The following is a 19,414-nucleotide window of genomic DNA, read 5'->3' as shown; positions in this document are numbered from 1 at the left end:
AGCACAATGTTTTTAAGTAACCTAGTTATGTGTAACATTAGCAAAGTGTTACTGGAATCAAACACAGAGAAACGTAAAACAAGGCTAAGTTTCTTCATAGAGAGTTCACAGAGCCTCTGGTGAAATGGCAGGGTAGTGGCTAAACCATAGCACTTGAACTTTTTCCATCAAAAAACATGAGAAAGTTACTAACTTGTCTGACAACTATTTATTTCTTCATTATTCTCCTCAAGGCACCTATAACCTCTTTGTTCCTTAGGCTGTAAATAAAAGGATTTAGTAAGGGAATTATAATTGTGTAAAATAAAGAATACATTTTGTCCTGCTCTTCAGTTGGTCCAAACCCAGGGCTCACATACATTAGGAACAGAGTGCCATAGAACAAAGAGACAGAGAGCAGATGAGCACTGCAGGTGGAGAAGGCTTTGCTACTCCCCTTCTTGGACTTCTTTCTTAGGACCGCAAAAAGGACATAGGAATATGATATGATAATTGTCATAAAAGTAAAGATTTGTATAAAAGCAGAAAAGATTAAAATCACAAGCATATTAATTGTAGGATCAATGCAGGAGATTTTGAACAGTTGTAAAATTTCACAGTAGAAAAAATGTATAATATTTGACTTGCAGAAAGTTAATCTAACTAGCAAACCCATGTGAATCACTGAATGGAGAAGACCAAACAAATATGAAATACCTACAAACTGAATACAGAGCATGTTGGATATCATCACTGGATAAAGCAAGGGATTACATATGGCTACATAGCGGTCATAGGCCATTACTGAGAAGAGAAAACATTCTGTAGTTGCACTAGAACCAAAAAAATAAAGTTGAGTAAAGCATTCAAGCAGGGATGTTTTGTGATTCTTAAATAAAAAACTGATAAGCATGTTGGGGGTCACAGAAGATGAAGCACACGCATCTGAAAAGGCCAAACTGCTGAGGAATATGTACATGGGGATATGAAGGTGGGTATCTTTCCAGATAAGCACAATCAGCCCAAGGTTGCCCACCATGGTGATGAGGTAGATGACCAGGAACACCAGGAACAGAGGCACCTGCAGCTCTGGACGATCTGTAAGTCCTGTGAGGACAAATTCAGTCACCAGAGTCTGGTTTTCTTCAGCCATACCTATCATAGCCAATCACTAAATGGAAGAACAAACACAAATGAATCACAAATATGATGCTTATTTTGTGACTAACATTTTCCTGAGAGATGCTGCTCACTTTTTTAATTTTTCCAAATTTTTACCCTTTTTTACCCTGAACCTTATCTTTATTGGCTTTTATACACATCTGAATTTCTCCAAAATGTAGTATCTGCATTTCACTTGAACTAACATGCAAATTTAATGCAAATCTTTGTCAATCCAATCTAACAAGATATTTCAGAAGTATATATACTCCTCTAAATGCTGTTTGTAATTGTGAAAGCTGCTACTTCAAATAGAGTAATGGATTTTTTTAGTGTATTTTTCAGTAATTTAACATTAAGTGTGGTCCTGCATACTTTATTTGTTCTCACTATTAAGAATATAATATTTAATGTTTGCATGAAGCAAAGAGCATTTTCCACAATTCATAATCTCTGAAGGAACTCAGAAAAAAAGATTCAATACTTTTGAAGGACTGGCAGAAGGGCTCGAGAGATAGAGTGCCTTACTAGCAAGAGTAAGGCCCTGAGTTCAAACTGCCCCCCACCACTAACAAAGCAACCTGCTCAATATTTTTGAAGAGATTGCTATATTTCCAGTATGAAAAAAATGTCATAACGTTATAGAGAACATTTTTAAATAATTTGGGAACATAAAAATATTATACTTTGTGAAAATATTCAAATGTTTTGTCTAATTTTAAAATGTAAATAAATGCTATTTTTCTAAAAATTAAAGATAAATAAAGGAAACACTTGTTAGTTATTATTTACCTTCCTTGAAAATAAATGATGAATGAATTTTAGAATTCTTGTTTATAAATACATATCCACAGAGAACAGCTGTATGCACGAAACTAAAGTTCATCATTTTAAAGTTAGGACTCATAAGAGATGTGTTTTTTCCAGAATAAAGAGCTATAATTTTCTTCATAAAATCTTATAACAAAATTATTAATAGTTCTAATTTTAATAAAGCAATATGTAATTCAGCCAAGAAATAATAGGCATTGTGATATTTTGTCAGGGCTTTATGATACACAAGGAGACATAAGGAATTCATTGTTTCATCTTCAGTGACATTACCCATATTCTCATGATTCTATGAAATTAAGGAATTTCATTGCAGTCAGCTGTACAAACCTAAGCCCAATTTTCTAGTTCTGAAAAATTACAAATACTTTAGATCTGAGCATCGTAACTTATACCTCAGTTAATAAAACTTTTTACATAATAGCTAAACTCTAAATGTTGAATTTTCCTGAAAATTATTACCATAAATTTTCACTTTTCATTTCTGTTATTCAAAGTTTATTTCAAAACATTCCAACAATTTTATTACCTATTTACATAGTAAATATCCTAATTGTATTATACATGTTTGGAAGGGAATTTATATTTGTCTATTCATATTTTGACTGCTGATTATTTTCTTAAATTGTCTAGGATTATAATTTCTTACTTAATCATTTTGTTACCTGACAGACATTTTTCAAAGCTGTAATAATCATAATTACAAAATTATCTGCATTCTCACCTAATTCATGTGAAACATTGAAAAACAAAAGGTGTGGATTTTCTGGAAGGAACAGAAAAGCTATAGAAAGAAGTCCTGTTATTTATATACCAATTTTTGGAAGAAACTCCACACTGGAGGGAGAAAGCATTTATTTCTTTTATTTCAAACCCATTCTTTCATGAAATTGAAATTCCCACAATGCTTCCTAGAGATTCCCAGTAGGATGAAGTCATTCTACTGGGTATGGTGAGCTACCCATCAAATTATCCACACAGCTAGTTATAACAACTACAACTTCACATTGTGTCCTCAGGGTTCACAGATACTTGTTTGTAAAGTATCACTGAAAAAGAGTTTAAAATAAGCTTTTATTCATTCCTCTTATATTTCTTAGAGTAATATTAATTTCTTTAATCTAATTAAATTGATTTCCACTTAGAAATCCCAATGTTCCTAAAAGTTAACAGGAACAAATGTGATACTAATGTTGCCAAATCACACCAAGCTTAATTTTTTACAGTGTTTCCTTTCTCAGGGAACAGGGTCACCAAATGTGCATTATGCAAATAATAATCCAGGGAAACACTGTTGACACAAACATTACCTGGATGTTATTTTTTCTACTATAGACAAGTCCTCTAGAATTTATCTAATAAAGATGTCTTAAATTCAACTAATTTTTTTCTGTCTCCACAATTGACCTTCAAATCCCAAATACATTCATCTCTAGTCAGGATTTTTAAATCCTTCTAGCCACACTATATCTTGTAACAACCATAATTCATTTTCCACTCCAAAAACATACTATACACCTTCTACTAACAATGCATAAGCTCATCCTCTTCACTAAAAATGTGTAAGCAATTTCTCATTCCACTTTAGATAACAGCTGAAATTCTTAATATTGAATATCAATTTCTTTATAAATATAACAGTAGTTAATTGTATAGAGTTAAGGGTTTTGTGTCATTGCACATGTATATTATTTACTGTAACAGTAGCTACATATCTAGATAATCTCCAAGATTTCATGGATTAACAAATAGAAGTTTAGTTCTTCATGTAAAGTGTAAAGCACATATTCATAATGGAAAGAGCATTTTATTCTACTTTGGGGTTCAGAGGCCTAGATCTTTTCTATGTTGTCACTCATGTGCTTTCCACAAAGGACTTCCTGCAGTGTCTCTGCACTCATTTGAATCAAGGAAGAATGAGGAAAGTCACATGGGGTCTGAATATAGGTTGCTAATGAAACAAATGTAGATGATGTACATAACTCTCAATACTAAATTTCATCATTTTAGACGGAAAGAGAGGGTATATGTCTAAGAAGAAAATAAATTTGTTGGCTAGATAAGAGTTTCCTTTGCTATACTTCCTCTGGACATCTTTTACCTGTTTACATTCCTTCCCACATATAACTAGCTCTCTGCCTCTCTGCAGTGGTGTGAAATCCAATTCTAATCTGGTTCCTACCTCAGTGTAAACCATGATCCCAGATGCTACTCTTTTCTCTCCAACAAATCTATGAGTACACTTTGTATAAGTACCAAGAATTATTTTTTAAAATATGCCTTCTATTTTAAACACACATTCCCAATACACAAGATTTGTCAGACTCAGCTGTCATCCTATGGAGGATATGAATTTTACACAGATTTTCAGAAGACTTTTCCAGTTTGATTAACATGATATGGTCAATATATGGGACAAGTTTGCTGCTATGAACAATTCAGAGAAAAAATACTGCCTTAGTCACAAAGCAGAAGAAGAACAGTAGCTCTCTGTTAAGAGCATCAATAATAGTCTTATCTATTTATTTTGTATAGTTTGCCTAAAGTTTTGTCAGTCTTGTTTATCTATTCTGAGAAACAACTCTTTGCTTCATTTATATTTGTATTGTTTTTGTAGTTTCAATTTCATTAATTTCAACTCTGAAATATATCATTTCTTTCCTTCTACCTATTTAGGAATTGACTTGTTCTTCTATTTTTAAGAGATTGTGGTGCATCATTAGGTTATTTATTTGAGAGCTCTTCTTTTTTTAATTATGTATTTATACCTATAAACTTCCTTCTTAGAATCTTTCATTTTATCCCACATATTATGGTATGTTATGTTTTCATCTATATTTGATTCTTAGATTTTTTAAAAATCTCCCCCTATTCTTGTTTGATGACCCACTTATCATTGATTGGACATCACAAATTTTTCAAACTCCATGTGTTTTATATATTCTCTTGGTTCTCTTGCTGTTGATATCTACTTTTATTCCATTATGCTCTGTTAAAATACTTCAATATTCTGTACATCTTAAGAGGCTATTTATGTTCTAAAATGTAATCTGCTAAGACAAATGTGTATTTTGTGGCTGTTTGGTGGAATGCAATGCAGATGTCTTAAATTCATTTAAATGCAGTGTCATGCTTCACTTCAGATATTTTTGTCTGGATCACCTGTCTATCTGTGAGAGTGGTGAAGTCGCCCCCTATTATTTTATTGTGGTGTACCTGTTCCTTTATGTACAATAGTGTTTGTTTTGTGCAATTGGGTTTGCAGATGTTTAGTACATATATGTTTATAATTGTTATATCCTCTAGATGACTGCCCCATTTTTCAATATGAAGTGACCTTCTTTGTCTCATCTCATAAACTTTGTTTTTTAAAGTCTGCATTGTCAGATATGACTATGGCTGCTCCAGCAGGAGTATCCTTTCAGGTTACAATGGCTTAGAATGGCATCTCATTAATTCATTTTCAGTCTGAGTTTATCTTTGTCAGTGTTTCAGTATTTATCTTCCAGGAAACTAACAGTCAGTTCTAATTTTTTCCATCCTCTCTGTAATTATGTCTTTCATTGGAGAAATAAGAATATTAATATTAAGTTTTTATTGAAAGGTATCTGTTAATTCCTGTCATTTATCAAGATTTGTTTTAGCATAACAGATAGTAGGAAGAAGTGGGGGGTAAGTGGAGTAACAGTTCCTGTTCCCCATGCTGAAAATGCGAGCAACATCTCCTCTTGGGTTTTTGTTGTTGTTGCTTATGTGTTACGTTTGATTCTTTTGCTGTCCTCATTTTCTTATCTGCTTTTCAAGAGAGGCTTATTCTTTCATGTATCTTCAAGTTTGTATTTATCTTCAACTTTGGTGGTATAGAATTCCTTTAAGTAGACTCAACAGATCTGGCTTAGTGGTCATGAACTCCTTTACTTTGTGTTTATCATCATAGGTCTTTATTTCTCCTTCAACTTTGAAGGATAGTTTTTCTGGATGCAGTAATCTAGGTGGACCATCATTTTCTTGCAGGGCTTAAATTACATCTTTCTATATAATAATTTTATGTTGTTCAAGTCACCAGTGTTTATAGGCAACAGCAACAGAAAATGTACTACCTCAAAATTATCTTGCCTCTTCTTTTTCTAAAACCTTATCCTATTTGGGGGGTAGAGGAGTTAAAAATTACCTGCTGATTATTCTCAACCATTGGCATCTTTTATTTTAATTAATAATCTATTCAGTACCTGAGTGATGAAGTATTCCTACTATGTACTATGTAATCAATGTAAGAGAAGCAATATAGAGAAATGTAAATACACTGATCACATCAAACAGACTTAAAATTCTTAAAATTTGAATTCTTCATTCCTATGAATACACACACCGTAGCATATGGCCATGTAAACATAAAGATATAGTGAAATTATGAACCAAAGTTGTCTACATGTAGTTGAGACAATAGAATAAAGCAAAGGAAGATAGAGGTCAAAACTCTCTTCAAAAATTTGTTGTGTGATAAATGCAGTAAACAGTATTACATAAACATGTATATGGATGTACACAAACATATACATATATATGTGTATATATATATATATCACACAAACATATACATATATATGTGTGTATATATATATATATATATATATATCATCCCATTTATGCAATTAAATATAGACAGAGTATCCCCCAACACATCAGCTGCAGTTTTCTTTCTGCAGTACCAATTATCTTCAGTCAATTACATCTAAAAATATTGAGGAAAATTCCAGAAATGAGCATCATAAAATTTAAATGCCCACTCTTCTGAGCAGTGCAATGAAATTGCATGTTGTTTCACTGAACCATGCTTCTTTTCAGTTTATCAATGTAAGTTGGTTACTTCCTCAGTTATTTCACAGACTGTCATGGTAACACAGCGCTTGTGTTCAACTAATCATTATGCAGTAACTTTAAGCTATATTTTGATCCATCTTTCATTCATCTCACTTCATCTCATCCTGTAGGCATTTTGTTATCCCACATCATGAAGGAAGAAGGGTGAATATGGTAAAATATCATATTTTGAAAGAATGGGAGAGAGGTATAAAGAAAGACAGGCCACATTCACATAGCTTTATTACTGTAATATTTCTATAATCATTCAATTTTATTAGTTTTTATTGATAATCTCTTAAAACAATAATTGTTTGTAATCTTTTAATGTATTTTATAAATTAAACTGTATTATAAATATGTCTGTATAGGAAATCATAGTATCTATAGGGTTCAGAATTATCCACACTTTCAGATAATCATTGGTGTCTTAGAAAATATCCCCCAGGGATAAGAGGAGACTAGTGAATATTAAAGGATATAAAAGGATAGTCATAAATCTTTAACAGTGATGAATAAAAATAAAGAAAACTGAATAGATGCTCAGGTGTTGTGGTGCATGTCTAAAACCAAGCTACTCAGGAGGCAGAGATTGGAAAGATCATGGTTCAATTCAACCCCAAGCCCTAACAAAAAGTTAGCAACACACCAACTCAATTTATAATCTGGGCGTGATGATTAATGCCTATAATTTCAGATATTCATGAGAAGCATGTGGGAGGATCATGGTTCAAAACAGTCTTGAGCAAGAAAAGCAGGAAAACTTAAATGAAAAATAATTAAAGAAAAAGGGCTCGGGCCATGGCTCAAGTGGTAGAACATCTGCTCAGCAAATGCAATGCACTGAGTTCAAACACCAGTACTGCCAAAAACAAAAGAATAACAATGTATTTATTGTAGTTAGAAAATGTAATAAGAAATTTTTGTGAAAATCTATCTTAAATTTAGAACTATTAAGGTTATGTACCATATCATTGGAATATTCTCATTCATATTTGACTCAACCATTGACAGTTGTTTTTAAATTTTTTGAATAATAACAAATTTAGGTAAACAACCATAATGAATTTTAGTAGTTTTTTTCATATCCAAGCATATTTATTTATATAATGTCAGATGTTCTATGATATTTGTTAATATTATAAGTAAAAACAAGTCTAAGGACAATATATTCTTAACAGTTTAATGCTGAAGAGAATGCTGGGCTGTTATTTTTCATCTTCACTGAGAATAAAACAAAGGATGTACGTGTTTAAAATTAAACTGTTTCTCTAAAGAGCTCTGGAAATACAACATAAACAGCAACACAACTGAATGGTATGTCTCAGCTAAAAATAGCCTCATGAACATAGGCCATTTAGCTTCCGAAGTACAGGCTTTGTCCTGAGTGAGCCTGACTACCCTAAACCTGTAATTGGTATTCCCAATTTGTATAAATAGATCAATAGCCTTTGAGCATTTTAGATCTTTTCCAGATAGAGATAGATTGATGATAGATGATAAGATAGATAGATAGATGAGGGAGAGAGAAAGAGAGAGAGAGCGAGAAAGCACCATATATATCTTCCCTATATTTTGGAAGCAAAAGGCCTATGAAAGATGTCACTGATGATTATGACTTTAACCAATCTTCAAACTAAAACTACACTTGGTTCCATGGAATAAATAAGTAACTTTGAACAACATTATTTATTTTTCCTTACATTGACAAATTTTTTTCTACAGTATGAAATAACTTCTGAAGCGTTTGCCACTGTTTAATCCATTTTTTCTCATTCTTCTATTATTCTAAGTTTAATATTAAAAAGAAGCAGTAGAATGCATATCTACTCAAGAGTAAAGCATCTAATGTTATGACAGACATACTACTAAGCACCCTAAAGAAAAACATAAATTTCATAAAGTCACCAGAATTATTTCTTACTTGGGTATTTCTTTATCAAATAGACAAATTGAAAAATTGCAAATAGTAAAATTCAGACAGACCCTCATTTCCTCTCCCAAGTCCTATAAATCATTGGGATATTGCGTACTGGTTTTCCTGAAGTAAAACTACTAGTTTCCTAAAGAAAATTGGGGGGATAAAAACTGGTATTTGCCACTACTGTGCATTAGTACCAGAGATATGTTTTTGTTTAGCTGGTTTTGTTTTTGTTTTTTTGCAGCATTGGGTCACAGGCAACATTATAAACTGCCAAAGTAATGTGGTCAACATTGCTCTCACATCCACTGTCACAGCCCCACGTTGGTCCTTAAACAAAGAATAGTGGCAGGTGCAGAATGAGGTAGTGGTTATTTGTGCAAAGATTTTCTTTGGAACGCTCAAATACTAGGAGATAACAGTTTTTGTATTCTTTCAAAACTATTCACAGAAACAAAACACTACCATGGAATTCCCTCAGTAAAATGTAACAATTTAAACCACTGTGTGTCACAAGGGTTCATTGCAAAGTGAACCAGACAATTGATCCTTAGCAATTTTTAGGATATGTTAATTTACTTTCCATTGTTACTCTTAAGTGTGTCATGTTTGAACTACCTACTAGTCTCTTCTAAAGTGTAACTGACTTGTCTAAATCAACATGTCCAAATCCAAATTTTGGAACTTTATGACCCTATATCGCCAAATGTGAACCTTACTCTGTCCTTCCATTGTTTATTAATAATCTCACAATCTATTTTTATCAATTTATTTTTAAATTATAAAATGAAAGTTGTTTATATACAAATAGAGAATGTGCAACATATTGTTTTGAAATATATATACATTGTTGAATGGTTGAATTGAGCTACCTAAAATAAACATTTAAAACAAAATACCTGAAGGTCATCCTTAACACTAAATTCTTACTCAAAACCTCTAAACCATTGTCCAAATCATCTCTTTTACCTTTTAATGTCTACTGAAACCATTGCTTTTTCCGAACTCAAGAAAACTCTGTCTTCTATCTGGAATTCAAACATAAGCTTGTGAATATATATGTTCATTTTCCCAGTTTTCCCACATAGTTCTCTACATTTGGATCAATGTAATCTTAATGAAATGCTGAACTCCTTAGGCCACCACTGCTCTCATACCTGATGCTAAATAGCCACTTAAACTGGTTTTTGATGTTTTTATTAGTTTATAATTCTTGTTACAGGGGTTTTGTTGTGACATTTCCACATAAGCATGCAATGTACCCAGGTTTGGTTCATTCCCTCTGTTATTCTCCCACTTCCTTCTCCCCTTTCTTAAAATGACTTCAACAGACAATGTTCCATATTCATATATGTATAGAAAACACATCAACCTTATTCACTTTCCTTTACCTTCTTTATTTACCCTCCCCTTCTCACTAGTACCCACTCCTTAATATGACCTGTTCTGTAGTCCTGTACTTCTTGTTTATATACTTAAACTCTAAATACATTCCAATTGCTCTGATAAGAAAGATCAGAATATTTAATCCCATCTACCACTTCTTCTGTTATTAAAAGCTCCAAATAATTCTCTCTACTAAGCTTTTACCCAATGTAGTTAACAGGTTTTCAGGTGAATGGTTCTCATAATCTATTGACAACAAATAAACTGAGTTGAATTTAAAATCAGAATTTGATTTGTGACTTCTATATGTGATATTGCTAAGGAAATAATGAGTTTAAGCCTTTATTTTTCTAATCATATTGCTGTGGTTTGAGAGTGAAATGTCCCTTACAGATTCAGGTATGGAGTGTTTGCTCCCCAACTGATGGAACTATTTTGGGTGCTGGTGGAAACTTTAGTATGTTGGGCCTGGTGGGGGAAGTAAGTAACTGGGAGCACATCTGGAGATTATAACTGATTTCTGATCCTTTTCACTGCTTTATAGCTACTATAAGGCAAATGGCCTCTGCCACAAACTCCCTCTACCATCACAAACTGCCTCACTACAGGACCAGAAACATGGAGCCCGTGGACTGAACTCTCTAAAATGATTTTGGCAGTGTTCTTTCCCTTTCTATTTCATGGAAGCCAGTATTATACTCATCCCCAAACCAGAAAAGGGGACAAGAAAAAAGAGAATTATAGCCAGATCTCTTTAAAGAACTTATATTTAAAAATCCTCAATAAAATACTAGCAAACTAAATGCAACAACTTATCAAAAAGATCACACACCATGATCAAGTCACTTTTATCCCACGGATGCAAGTATGGTTCAACATACACAAATCATTAAACATAATATAACATATTAACAATAGCAAAGACAAAACCCACATAATCATTCCAATAGATGCAGACAAAGCTTACAACAAAATTCAACATCCCTATATGATAGAAGCCCTGATAAAATTAGGAATAGATGGAATGTATCTCAACATAACAAAGGCTATAACAACATAACATGACAAGCCTATAGCCAAAATCATACTAAATGGGGAAAAACTGAAACCATTTCCCCTAAAGTCAGTAGTGAGACAAGAGGTATTCACTCTCTCCACTCTTATTCAACATAATCTTGGAATTTCTTGCTAGAATAATAAGATAGGAAGAAGAAATAAAAGGAGTTCAAATGGGAAAGGAAGAAGTCAAGCTATCTCTTTTGAAGATGATGTGATCTTATACCTAAAGGATTCAGAAAACTCCACCAAAAACTGCTAGACGTTATAAACACCTCCAGCAAAGTAGCAGAAAATCAATCTACAAGAATCTCTAGGCTTTCCATGTACCAACAAGGAAAAGACTGAGAAAAGATATAGGAAAAGAATTCCACTTACAGTAGCTTTTTCCTACATATGTTTCATGTTATTCTTGCTCCTCTAATCCTTCTTCATTGCCATTTTTGGTATTATAAGAATACTTCCTGATATATCATTTTCATACTTTTATTACTAAAATTTTTGAGTTTTATTCTTGGTGATTCTTCTAGAGATGACGATACACATGATTTCATAATCCACTTTATATACTGTAAATTCAGCAAACTCAAACTTACGCTTTTGCATCCATATGTGTTTAAAAAACAACAATATATTGCTGGTTGCCTTACATAATATTGAGGCTTTTAAATTAGCTAAATGTGAAAAGGAGAAAAGCATATACCTAGGTAATTTGCTATATTAGCCTTCTTTACTTGTATTTCTGGTTACTTTCAAGTTTCCATATGGTATGATATTCATACTTCTATGAATTCATACTTCTGTCTTACATGCGTTTTAAACCCCAAATAATTCAAATTTATAGATTCTATTTTATGAATATATTTTTAAAATAAGCTAAGAGAGAAAATGGAAAATATGTAATTTTGTGTAATCTCTCTCTCTCTTTCTATCGCTCTTTTACAATCATAAAAATAATTGCTGCAAAGTTCATTGTTTTAGGTTAGGTTTGAATTACTTTCTAATCTTAGCTCATTTTGTCAATAACTTCCTTTAATAATATAGGTGTACCAGTAATGAAGTCCCTTCAGTTCTTGTTTATTCTGAAATATTTTTAACCTCATATTCATTTCTCAAAAACTAGCTTTGCTGAGTACAGAATTCTTGATCAAGACCTTTTGTTTTTTGTGTTCGTTTTCTTTCAGTACTTTGTATCATCTACTGTATTCTAATTTCTATTGTTTCTAACAAGTGAAGTGGTTACCTTATTTTGGTATTTATGTGCCTGGTGAGGTATTTTTCCCTTGTTAGTTTCAAGATTTATTCTTAATATACAGCTTTCATTTTTACTATAATGTGTCTGGATGTGAATTCTAGAAAGATTTGTTCCACCTTCTCTAGGCACAACTTCTGTGCTATGGACAGACCTGGAGGCAAGTCACTTCTGTGACTCTTTACCAGTTTTTACTCATATCCTCTTTATGGAGAGAGCTACAGGGTCGAATGCTAGCATGAACTGGAGCTGCAACATGGATTCCACCTTTGCCTTATTATTTAGTTTTCAACAACATGGAACTAGGGGAGGTAGAATCTGTCAATGATTTCTGGTTGTCAAATGCATTTGGAATACCTGCTCCATTTCAGAGAAATGGAGTAAATGCAAGCTGCTTCTCAGATGCTGTTAAATTTTCTCATAGCTTTTGAAATATTTCATGGCATTGTGTGCAATACATTAGCTCTTTATAGTTTAAAATTATTTTCCCAATTTCTAAGAGAAAGCTAATTTTACCAAGGCTCATTAACAGGATATATTTGAATTTCAACATTTTTTACAGCACATCAAGAAATTAAAATTATAGTTTTCTCTCAGTGCTGGAATTGAACACAGGGTATTGTGCATGATAAATAGCCACTTATGACTGGACTATATCATTAGCCCTTGGTGTTTTTTGAGACAGGGTTTCCCTATTTAGCTCAGGCTGATCTCAAACTACCCATCCTCCTGCTTCTATTTCCTAGTTCTGAGATTACATATGAAATTACCACAGGGAACTGCAAAGTCTAGGGTCTCGCAAGTTAAGTCCCTTGCTCTTTATCTAGCATCTAGATGGATGTTTGTCGCACTTTCATTTTTCAATGCAGTTGCATTATACAATAAATAATCTAATAATGAAGGAGGAGATAGAATAAATATTTTGACAAGTGGTACAATATAATGAGGAACATTTCAAATGAACAAACAATTCAGACCAATTTTAGAAATTTATCCTGAATTGATGAATTGCTTCAGTTGGCATTGCTAAATATCAGTTATTCTGAGGCCCCCAAAGGAAGCAAAGAATACAGTTCAACTTTGTAACCTTTCTTTCCAAGGTCATACAATCACTAGAATTGTTAAAAAAAAATAAATCAGCCATGATTTTGTATTACTGGTGCAATATTAGAAGTAGGAAAATGTTGTAAAATATTTAAGCACACTTGTTTTTACAGGCACTCCAAATAAACATGTTAAGTTATGTGCACGAAGAAACAATTTCATTTAATTTTCTAAAAATAATAGAAAGTACTTAAGGGATTACTTGAGATCAATAGTAAACTGTAGGAAAAGGATTTTACTAAAAAAAAGCAAATGAAAATATCAAGGAAACAAGTATTTATCTTAGAAGGTCTATAAAAGAAATCGCAAAAGCTGCATGATATTTCTGAAAATTACCTGCAAATATAAGATTTTAAAATACAGTAAATTTAATCATGTGAGTTATTTTGTAAGGAAAATTTCTTTTTGAGGACTTATACAATGTAATCTTAAGACTGTACAAACAAGTTGAATTTTTTCAATAATGTGTTTATAAGAATCAAATTTAAGTAATAAAAAATATTATATACATAATCTTCAGATAAAGTATTTAGTGTATTTGTAGGAACTATTGACAAGAGTGATAGATAAAAGGCATCATTTCATACTTGAACAACATAAACTTGATTATTTTTCCTAAATATGTTGGAAAAATTACTTTAAAAATATACTCATTTTACTAAAAAAAGTTGAACCACCTATGTCTATATGATAAATGTAAAATATAAAATTGTGTCAGTGAATTTTGAAACATTAATTGCTGTGCCCCAGGGAACATGTATATGCACACATATATTTGCATTGAAAATGTATTAGCAGGATGTGGGGGAAAAGGAACCCTCATACACTGCTGGTGGAAATGCAAGTTAGTGCAACCACTCTGGAAAAAAATATGGAGGCTTCTTAAAAATCTAAACATAGATCTGTCATATGACCCAGCAATCCCAGTCCTAGGGAAATACCCAAAGGAATGTGACTCATATTACTCCAGAGGCACCTGCACACCCATTTTTATTGCAGGATTATTCATGATAACTAAGTTATGGAAGCAGCCAAGATGTCTCACTACTGATGACTGGATTAAGAAAATGTGGTATTTATACACAATGGAGTTTTACTCAGCCATGAAAAAGAATGAAATCTTATCATTTGCAGGTAAATGGATGGAACTGGAGAACATCATCCTGAGTGAGGTTAGCCAGGCTCAGAAGACCAAAAATAGTATGTTTTCCCTCATATGCAGACTTTAGATCTAAGGCAAATGCAGCAATGTTGTTGGACTTGGGTCACACGCTAAGGGGAGAGCACATATGGGAGGAATGGGGATAGGTAGGAAACCCAAAACTTGAAAGTGTTTGATGAGCCCACTGAAGAGGAACTAATACAGTAACCTTAAAATAACAAAGGTCAATATGGGATGGTGACTGGGAAGTAGTGAAGAGGTCTGGTAGAGATGAATCAATTTGGGTTGTAACACACTTGTGCATGGATGCAATGCTAGGAATATATCTCTATAGCTACCCTTATCTCAAACTAGCAAAAATTCTTTGTCTTTCTTATTATTGCTTATGTCTTCTCTTCAACAAAATTGGAGAAGAGGGGAGAACAGGTTCTGCCTGGAAGCAAGGGGGTGGGGGAGAGGGAGAGGGCAGGGGTAAGGGGGAGAAATGATCCAAACAATGTATGCACATATGAATAAATGAATTAAAGAAAGAAAATGTGTTTGCAAAATTTTCATTACTATCTGTATATAACAAACTAGTTTGTTATCCCTTATTGAGTGTTTTGGATTTTGCCTAGGTGGCTCCTTCCAAGTGTAATACAAAAAGTAATATAGTCAACAACGGTGATCTGTGATATTGTTTTTATTACATTTTAAAAATTATTAATTTCATAAATGATTAAATGTCATTTGAAATATTTAATGAAAATAGCATGTAGAGATTTAAGTAGGAGATGCTATTAATTGTGATGATCAAGGTTCTTATTTATCCCAACCCCCTTTTTTTTTCCAAAGACCAATCCATATTTTTATAGATTTTTTCATTTTCTAACTTTCATCACTTCAGAGTACATTTCTACCCAGGAATATATTGTACAAAGAAGTTTTATATGAGCAGTCTACCAAAATTCTTGAGTATGACAAAGAACCAGAAAGATTTAATAACGTGAAGGTCTAGGGGACTAAATTAGGCTCATTTATGTAAGTAACAAAGCATATATGCAAGCACCAAGTAAAGCTAGCATTCAGTAAACACTTTTTAATATTTTTCAGCAACATTGCCAATTACTGCCTGTAATTTTAGAAATCCCTAGCTAATAGCCACATTGAAAAATCCAAATTCCCAGATAAAATAGAGTGGGAGATTGTTAATAAGCTAGTTATTCATAATGATACTTAACTGACACTGGATGCATATACAAGGAAATTTCCATATGTCACTAGACCCAAGTATAGAGCAAGGCTGTTTCACACAGAGATCATGGAGGACTCTTAGCACCAACCCAGCTCTCTGCTGAAATGAAAGAATAGTAGCTAATATAATGTACTTTGGATTTTCTTTTTAATTTTAAATGAAGAAAAATCATTTGAAAGTTGCCTGACAAGTATTTATTTCTTCAGTATTCTTCTCAAGGCACCTATAACCTCTTTGTTCCTCAAGCTATAAATAAAAGGATTTAGCAAGGGAATTATTATTGTGTAAAATAAAGAATACAGTTTTTCCTTATCTTCAGCTGGTCCAGACTCAGGATGAATGTAAATAAGGAAGAGATTTCCATAGAACAAAGAGACAGAGAGCAGATGAGCACTACAGGTGGAGAAGGCTTTGCTTCTGCCCTTCTCAGACTTCTGTTTCAGGATTGCAAACAAGACATGGGTATAAGAGACTACAATGTTCATAAAGGTGAAGGCTTGTATAAAGATTGAAAATATGAGAACCACAAGCATATTAATTGTAGTATCTGTGCAAGAAATTTTGAATACCTGTACAATTTCACAGTAGAAATAATGTATTATATTGGGCCTGCAAAAGGTTAATCTAAATAACAAACCCACATGAACTGTTGAATTCAGAATACCAACACAATATGCAATGCCTATAAACTGAGAACAAAGTCTGTTGGACATCACCACTGGATAAAGCAAGGGATTACATATGGCTACATAGCGGTCATAGGCCATCACTACCAGGAGGAAACATTCTGTTGCTGCACTGTAACAAAAAAAATAAAATTGGGTAAAGCACTCAACCAGGGATATCTCATGATTTTTAGATAAAAAATTGACAAGCATCTTGGGAGTCACAGAGGATGAAGTACATGCATCTGCAAAGGCTAAACTACTGAGGAATAAGTACATGGGGGAGTGAAGGTGGGGCTCTTTCCAGATGAGAGCAATGAGTCCAAGGTTACCCACCATGGTGATGAGATAGATGATAAGGAAAACCAGGAACAGGGGCACTTGCAGCTCTGGATGATCTGTAAGTCCTGTGAGAACAAACACTGTCACCAGAGTCTGATTTTCTTCTGCCATACTTGACACGGCCAATCACTAAGTGAGAGACAAAGTGTACAACCATCATAGTGGTTAAATTTTTTTGTTTAATCCACTCTTATGAGTGTCTTCTCATTTTATTGGTAGCTTAAAATTTTCATCATTATACCTCAATTACAAAAATGTTTTAAAATCTAACATGACATGTAACTATAATTAATGTCCTCTTTAGTCTAAAAAAGGGTCATATAGATTTGTATACATTCTTCTTACAGTTTCTATAAAGAATGAAGTCACAGGAAAAAATGCTCAACATCCCTGCCCATAAAGGAAATGCAAATCAAAACCACACTATGATTCTACCTCACTCCTGATAGAATAGCTACCATCAAGAACACAACAACAAATTTTGGTGAGGATGTGGGAAAAAAGGAACTCTCATATACTGCTGGTGGGAATATAAACTAGTGCAACCACTATAGCAAAAAGTATGGAGGCTCCTTAAAAAAACTAAAAATAGAACTGCCATATGAACCAGCCATACCACTGCTAAGGATATTCCTGAAGGAATATGAGTCAGCTTACAACAAAGGCACCTGCATACCCATGTTTATTGAAACACTATTTACAATAACTAAGCTATGCAAACAGCCAGGATGCCCCACTACTGATGAATGGATTTAAAAAATGTGGTATTTGTATATAATGGAATTTTACTCAACCACAAAGAAGAATGAAATTTTGTCATTTGCAGATAAATGGATGGAACTGTAGAACATCATCTTAATGAAGTTAGCCAGGCTCTGAAGGCCAAAAGCTGCATGTTCTCTCTTACATGTTTAATATAGATCTATTACAATGCAGCATTAAGAATTAATTAAGAATAAGAATTGTCAAGACCACCTCAATAGATATTGAACTACAATTTACAGACTTAATGCACAAATTATCAGCATAAGATTAGACAAGAGAATCAGTGCAATAGACCAGAAAGCTCGGAAATAGACTCTAATGTAATTCAGGAATTAATAATGAGCAAACAACATATTTCAGTATAGTAGGAAAGGGTGACTGGTTTAATGAAATGTTATGACACTGTTGGCTTTACATCTGGAAATAAAATTGAATTCCTGCTTCACACCATAGATGTTTCATATGAAATTTAAGAGACAATAGAACATAGAGATAGGGAAACCTTATCCAAGAGAAAAAAGCCAATATAAAAAATAACTACTATTACATAATTTAAATGTATAAAAGAAAATCATAAAGATAAAAAGGCATATAATAAATTAAATATATTTTCTGTGGATATAAATGACAATGGCTTATAGCCAACAGAAATCTATTAAAATATATAAGAAATAGGCAAACTAAAAGAAAAATGAGTAAACAATATAAACAATAAAATTTATAGGTGAACAAATAAAAATGACCAATAAACACAATGAAAGACGATCAGCTTTCCATATATTATAGAAACATACAGAGAGAGATACTTCTCTTTCGTGTAGATTATCAGAAGAATTTAAAAAGTATAAACTACCTCACTGACAATATACATGAGGAAACATATATAAATACACATATATATATATATATATATATATATATATATGTTTATATATAAAACATATATTTCATTTGTGGAAATATTATTTGCCACAATATTTTTGAAAGCAATTTCATAAGATACCATTAATTTAAAAAAAAACACATGCCCTCCAAATTATTATTTTCTTTTATATATACTCTAAAAATAAAATCACTGCTACATAAAAATAGATATACTCAGACTTTCCAATGCATTGTTGGTCTAGGTGGGAAGGATGAGACACAGCTACAGTGAATTTCTATGCAGAAAAATGTTGGTAATGTACACTAAAATTCATAATACTGATAGTAAAGAATGCGGTTTGTGGGTGAGAGATTAATCAAAATACATTCCACAAGGAAAAGATCATGCAAAATACATTTACTTTTATATAAATTCATGTTATATATAAATATGAATATATACATACAGGATCTGTGAAGACATGGTCTCTTAACATGCTAAGAGTGGATAATAGAAACAAGAACAATGAAATCTTGTTGCTGTCTTTTTAAGGAAAGGTTTTGGCACTACAAATTACAACGTAAAATTAGAAAGTAATTGCTTTTAAATTCTTCTATCTAGATATCAATTAAATTCAGAAATAATCCTCAAGAAGAATTAGCATTTTTGGTTAGATATTTTTGGTGGGGACCACTTTTGAGCACATAGAATAGATGTTTGTTTCTAATATTTCAGTGTTATACATACTTTTATAAGATAGAGAATCAATTAGTATGACAGGATTTTTTAGAGAATTAAAATTTTTATTCAATGATGTTCTTCTTTAAATAT

General features: G+C 32.5%; 2 protein-coding genes across 2 annotated transcripts; both read right to left on the bottom strand.

Moving 5' to 3' along the window:
- Window positions 1-208: 208 nt before the first annotated feature.
- On the bottom strand, window positions 209-1,132 carry LOC109674429 (olfactory receptor 5AC1-like). Its single transcript, XM_020151392.2, has one exon. The coding sequence runs from the start codon at window positions 1,130-1,132 to the stop codon at window positions 209-211; it is 924 nt and encodes a 307-aa protein (XP_020006981.2).
- A 15,008-nt stretch (window positions 1,133-16,140) lies between these two features.
- Window positions 16,141-17,064, bottom strand: LOC109674430 (olfactory receptor 5AC1-like). Its single transcript, XM_020151393.2, has one exon. The coding sequence runs from the start codon at window positions 17,062-17,064 to the stop codon at window positions 16,141-16,143; it is 924 nt and encodes a 307-aa protein (XP_020006982.2).
- Window positions 17,065-19,414: the final 2,350 nt, after the last annotated feature.

The sequence above is a fragment of the Castor canadensis genome, chromosome 5 (genome assembly GCF_047511655.1).
Source record: "Castor canadensis chromosome 5, mCasCan1.hap1v2, whole genome shotgun sequence".
Taxonomy (NCBI): domain Eukaryota; kingdom Metazoa; phylum Chordata; class Mammalia; order Rodentia; family Castoridae; genus Castor; species Castor canadensis.
This window is presented reverse-complemented; position numbering and strand designations above follow the sequence as displayed.

Coding starts and splice junctions, on each gene's coding strand:
- LOC109674429 (XM_020151392.2), bottom strand. CDS start 1,132: ATGGCTGAAGAAAACCAGACTCTGGTGACTGAATTTGTCCTCACAGGA.
- LOC109674430 (XM_020151393.2), bottom strand. CDS start 17,064: ATGGCAGAAGAAAATCAGACTCTGGTGACAGTGTTTGTTCTCACAGGA.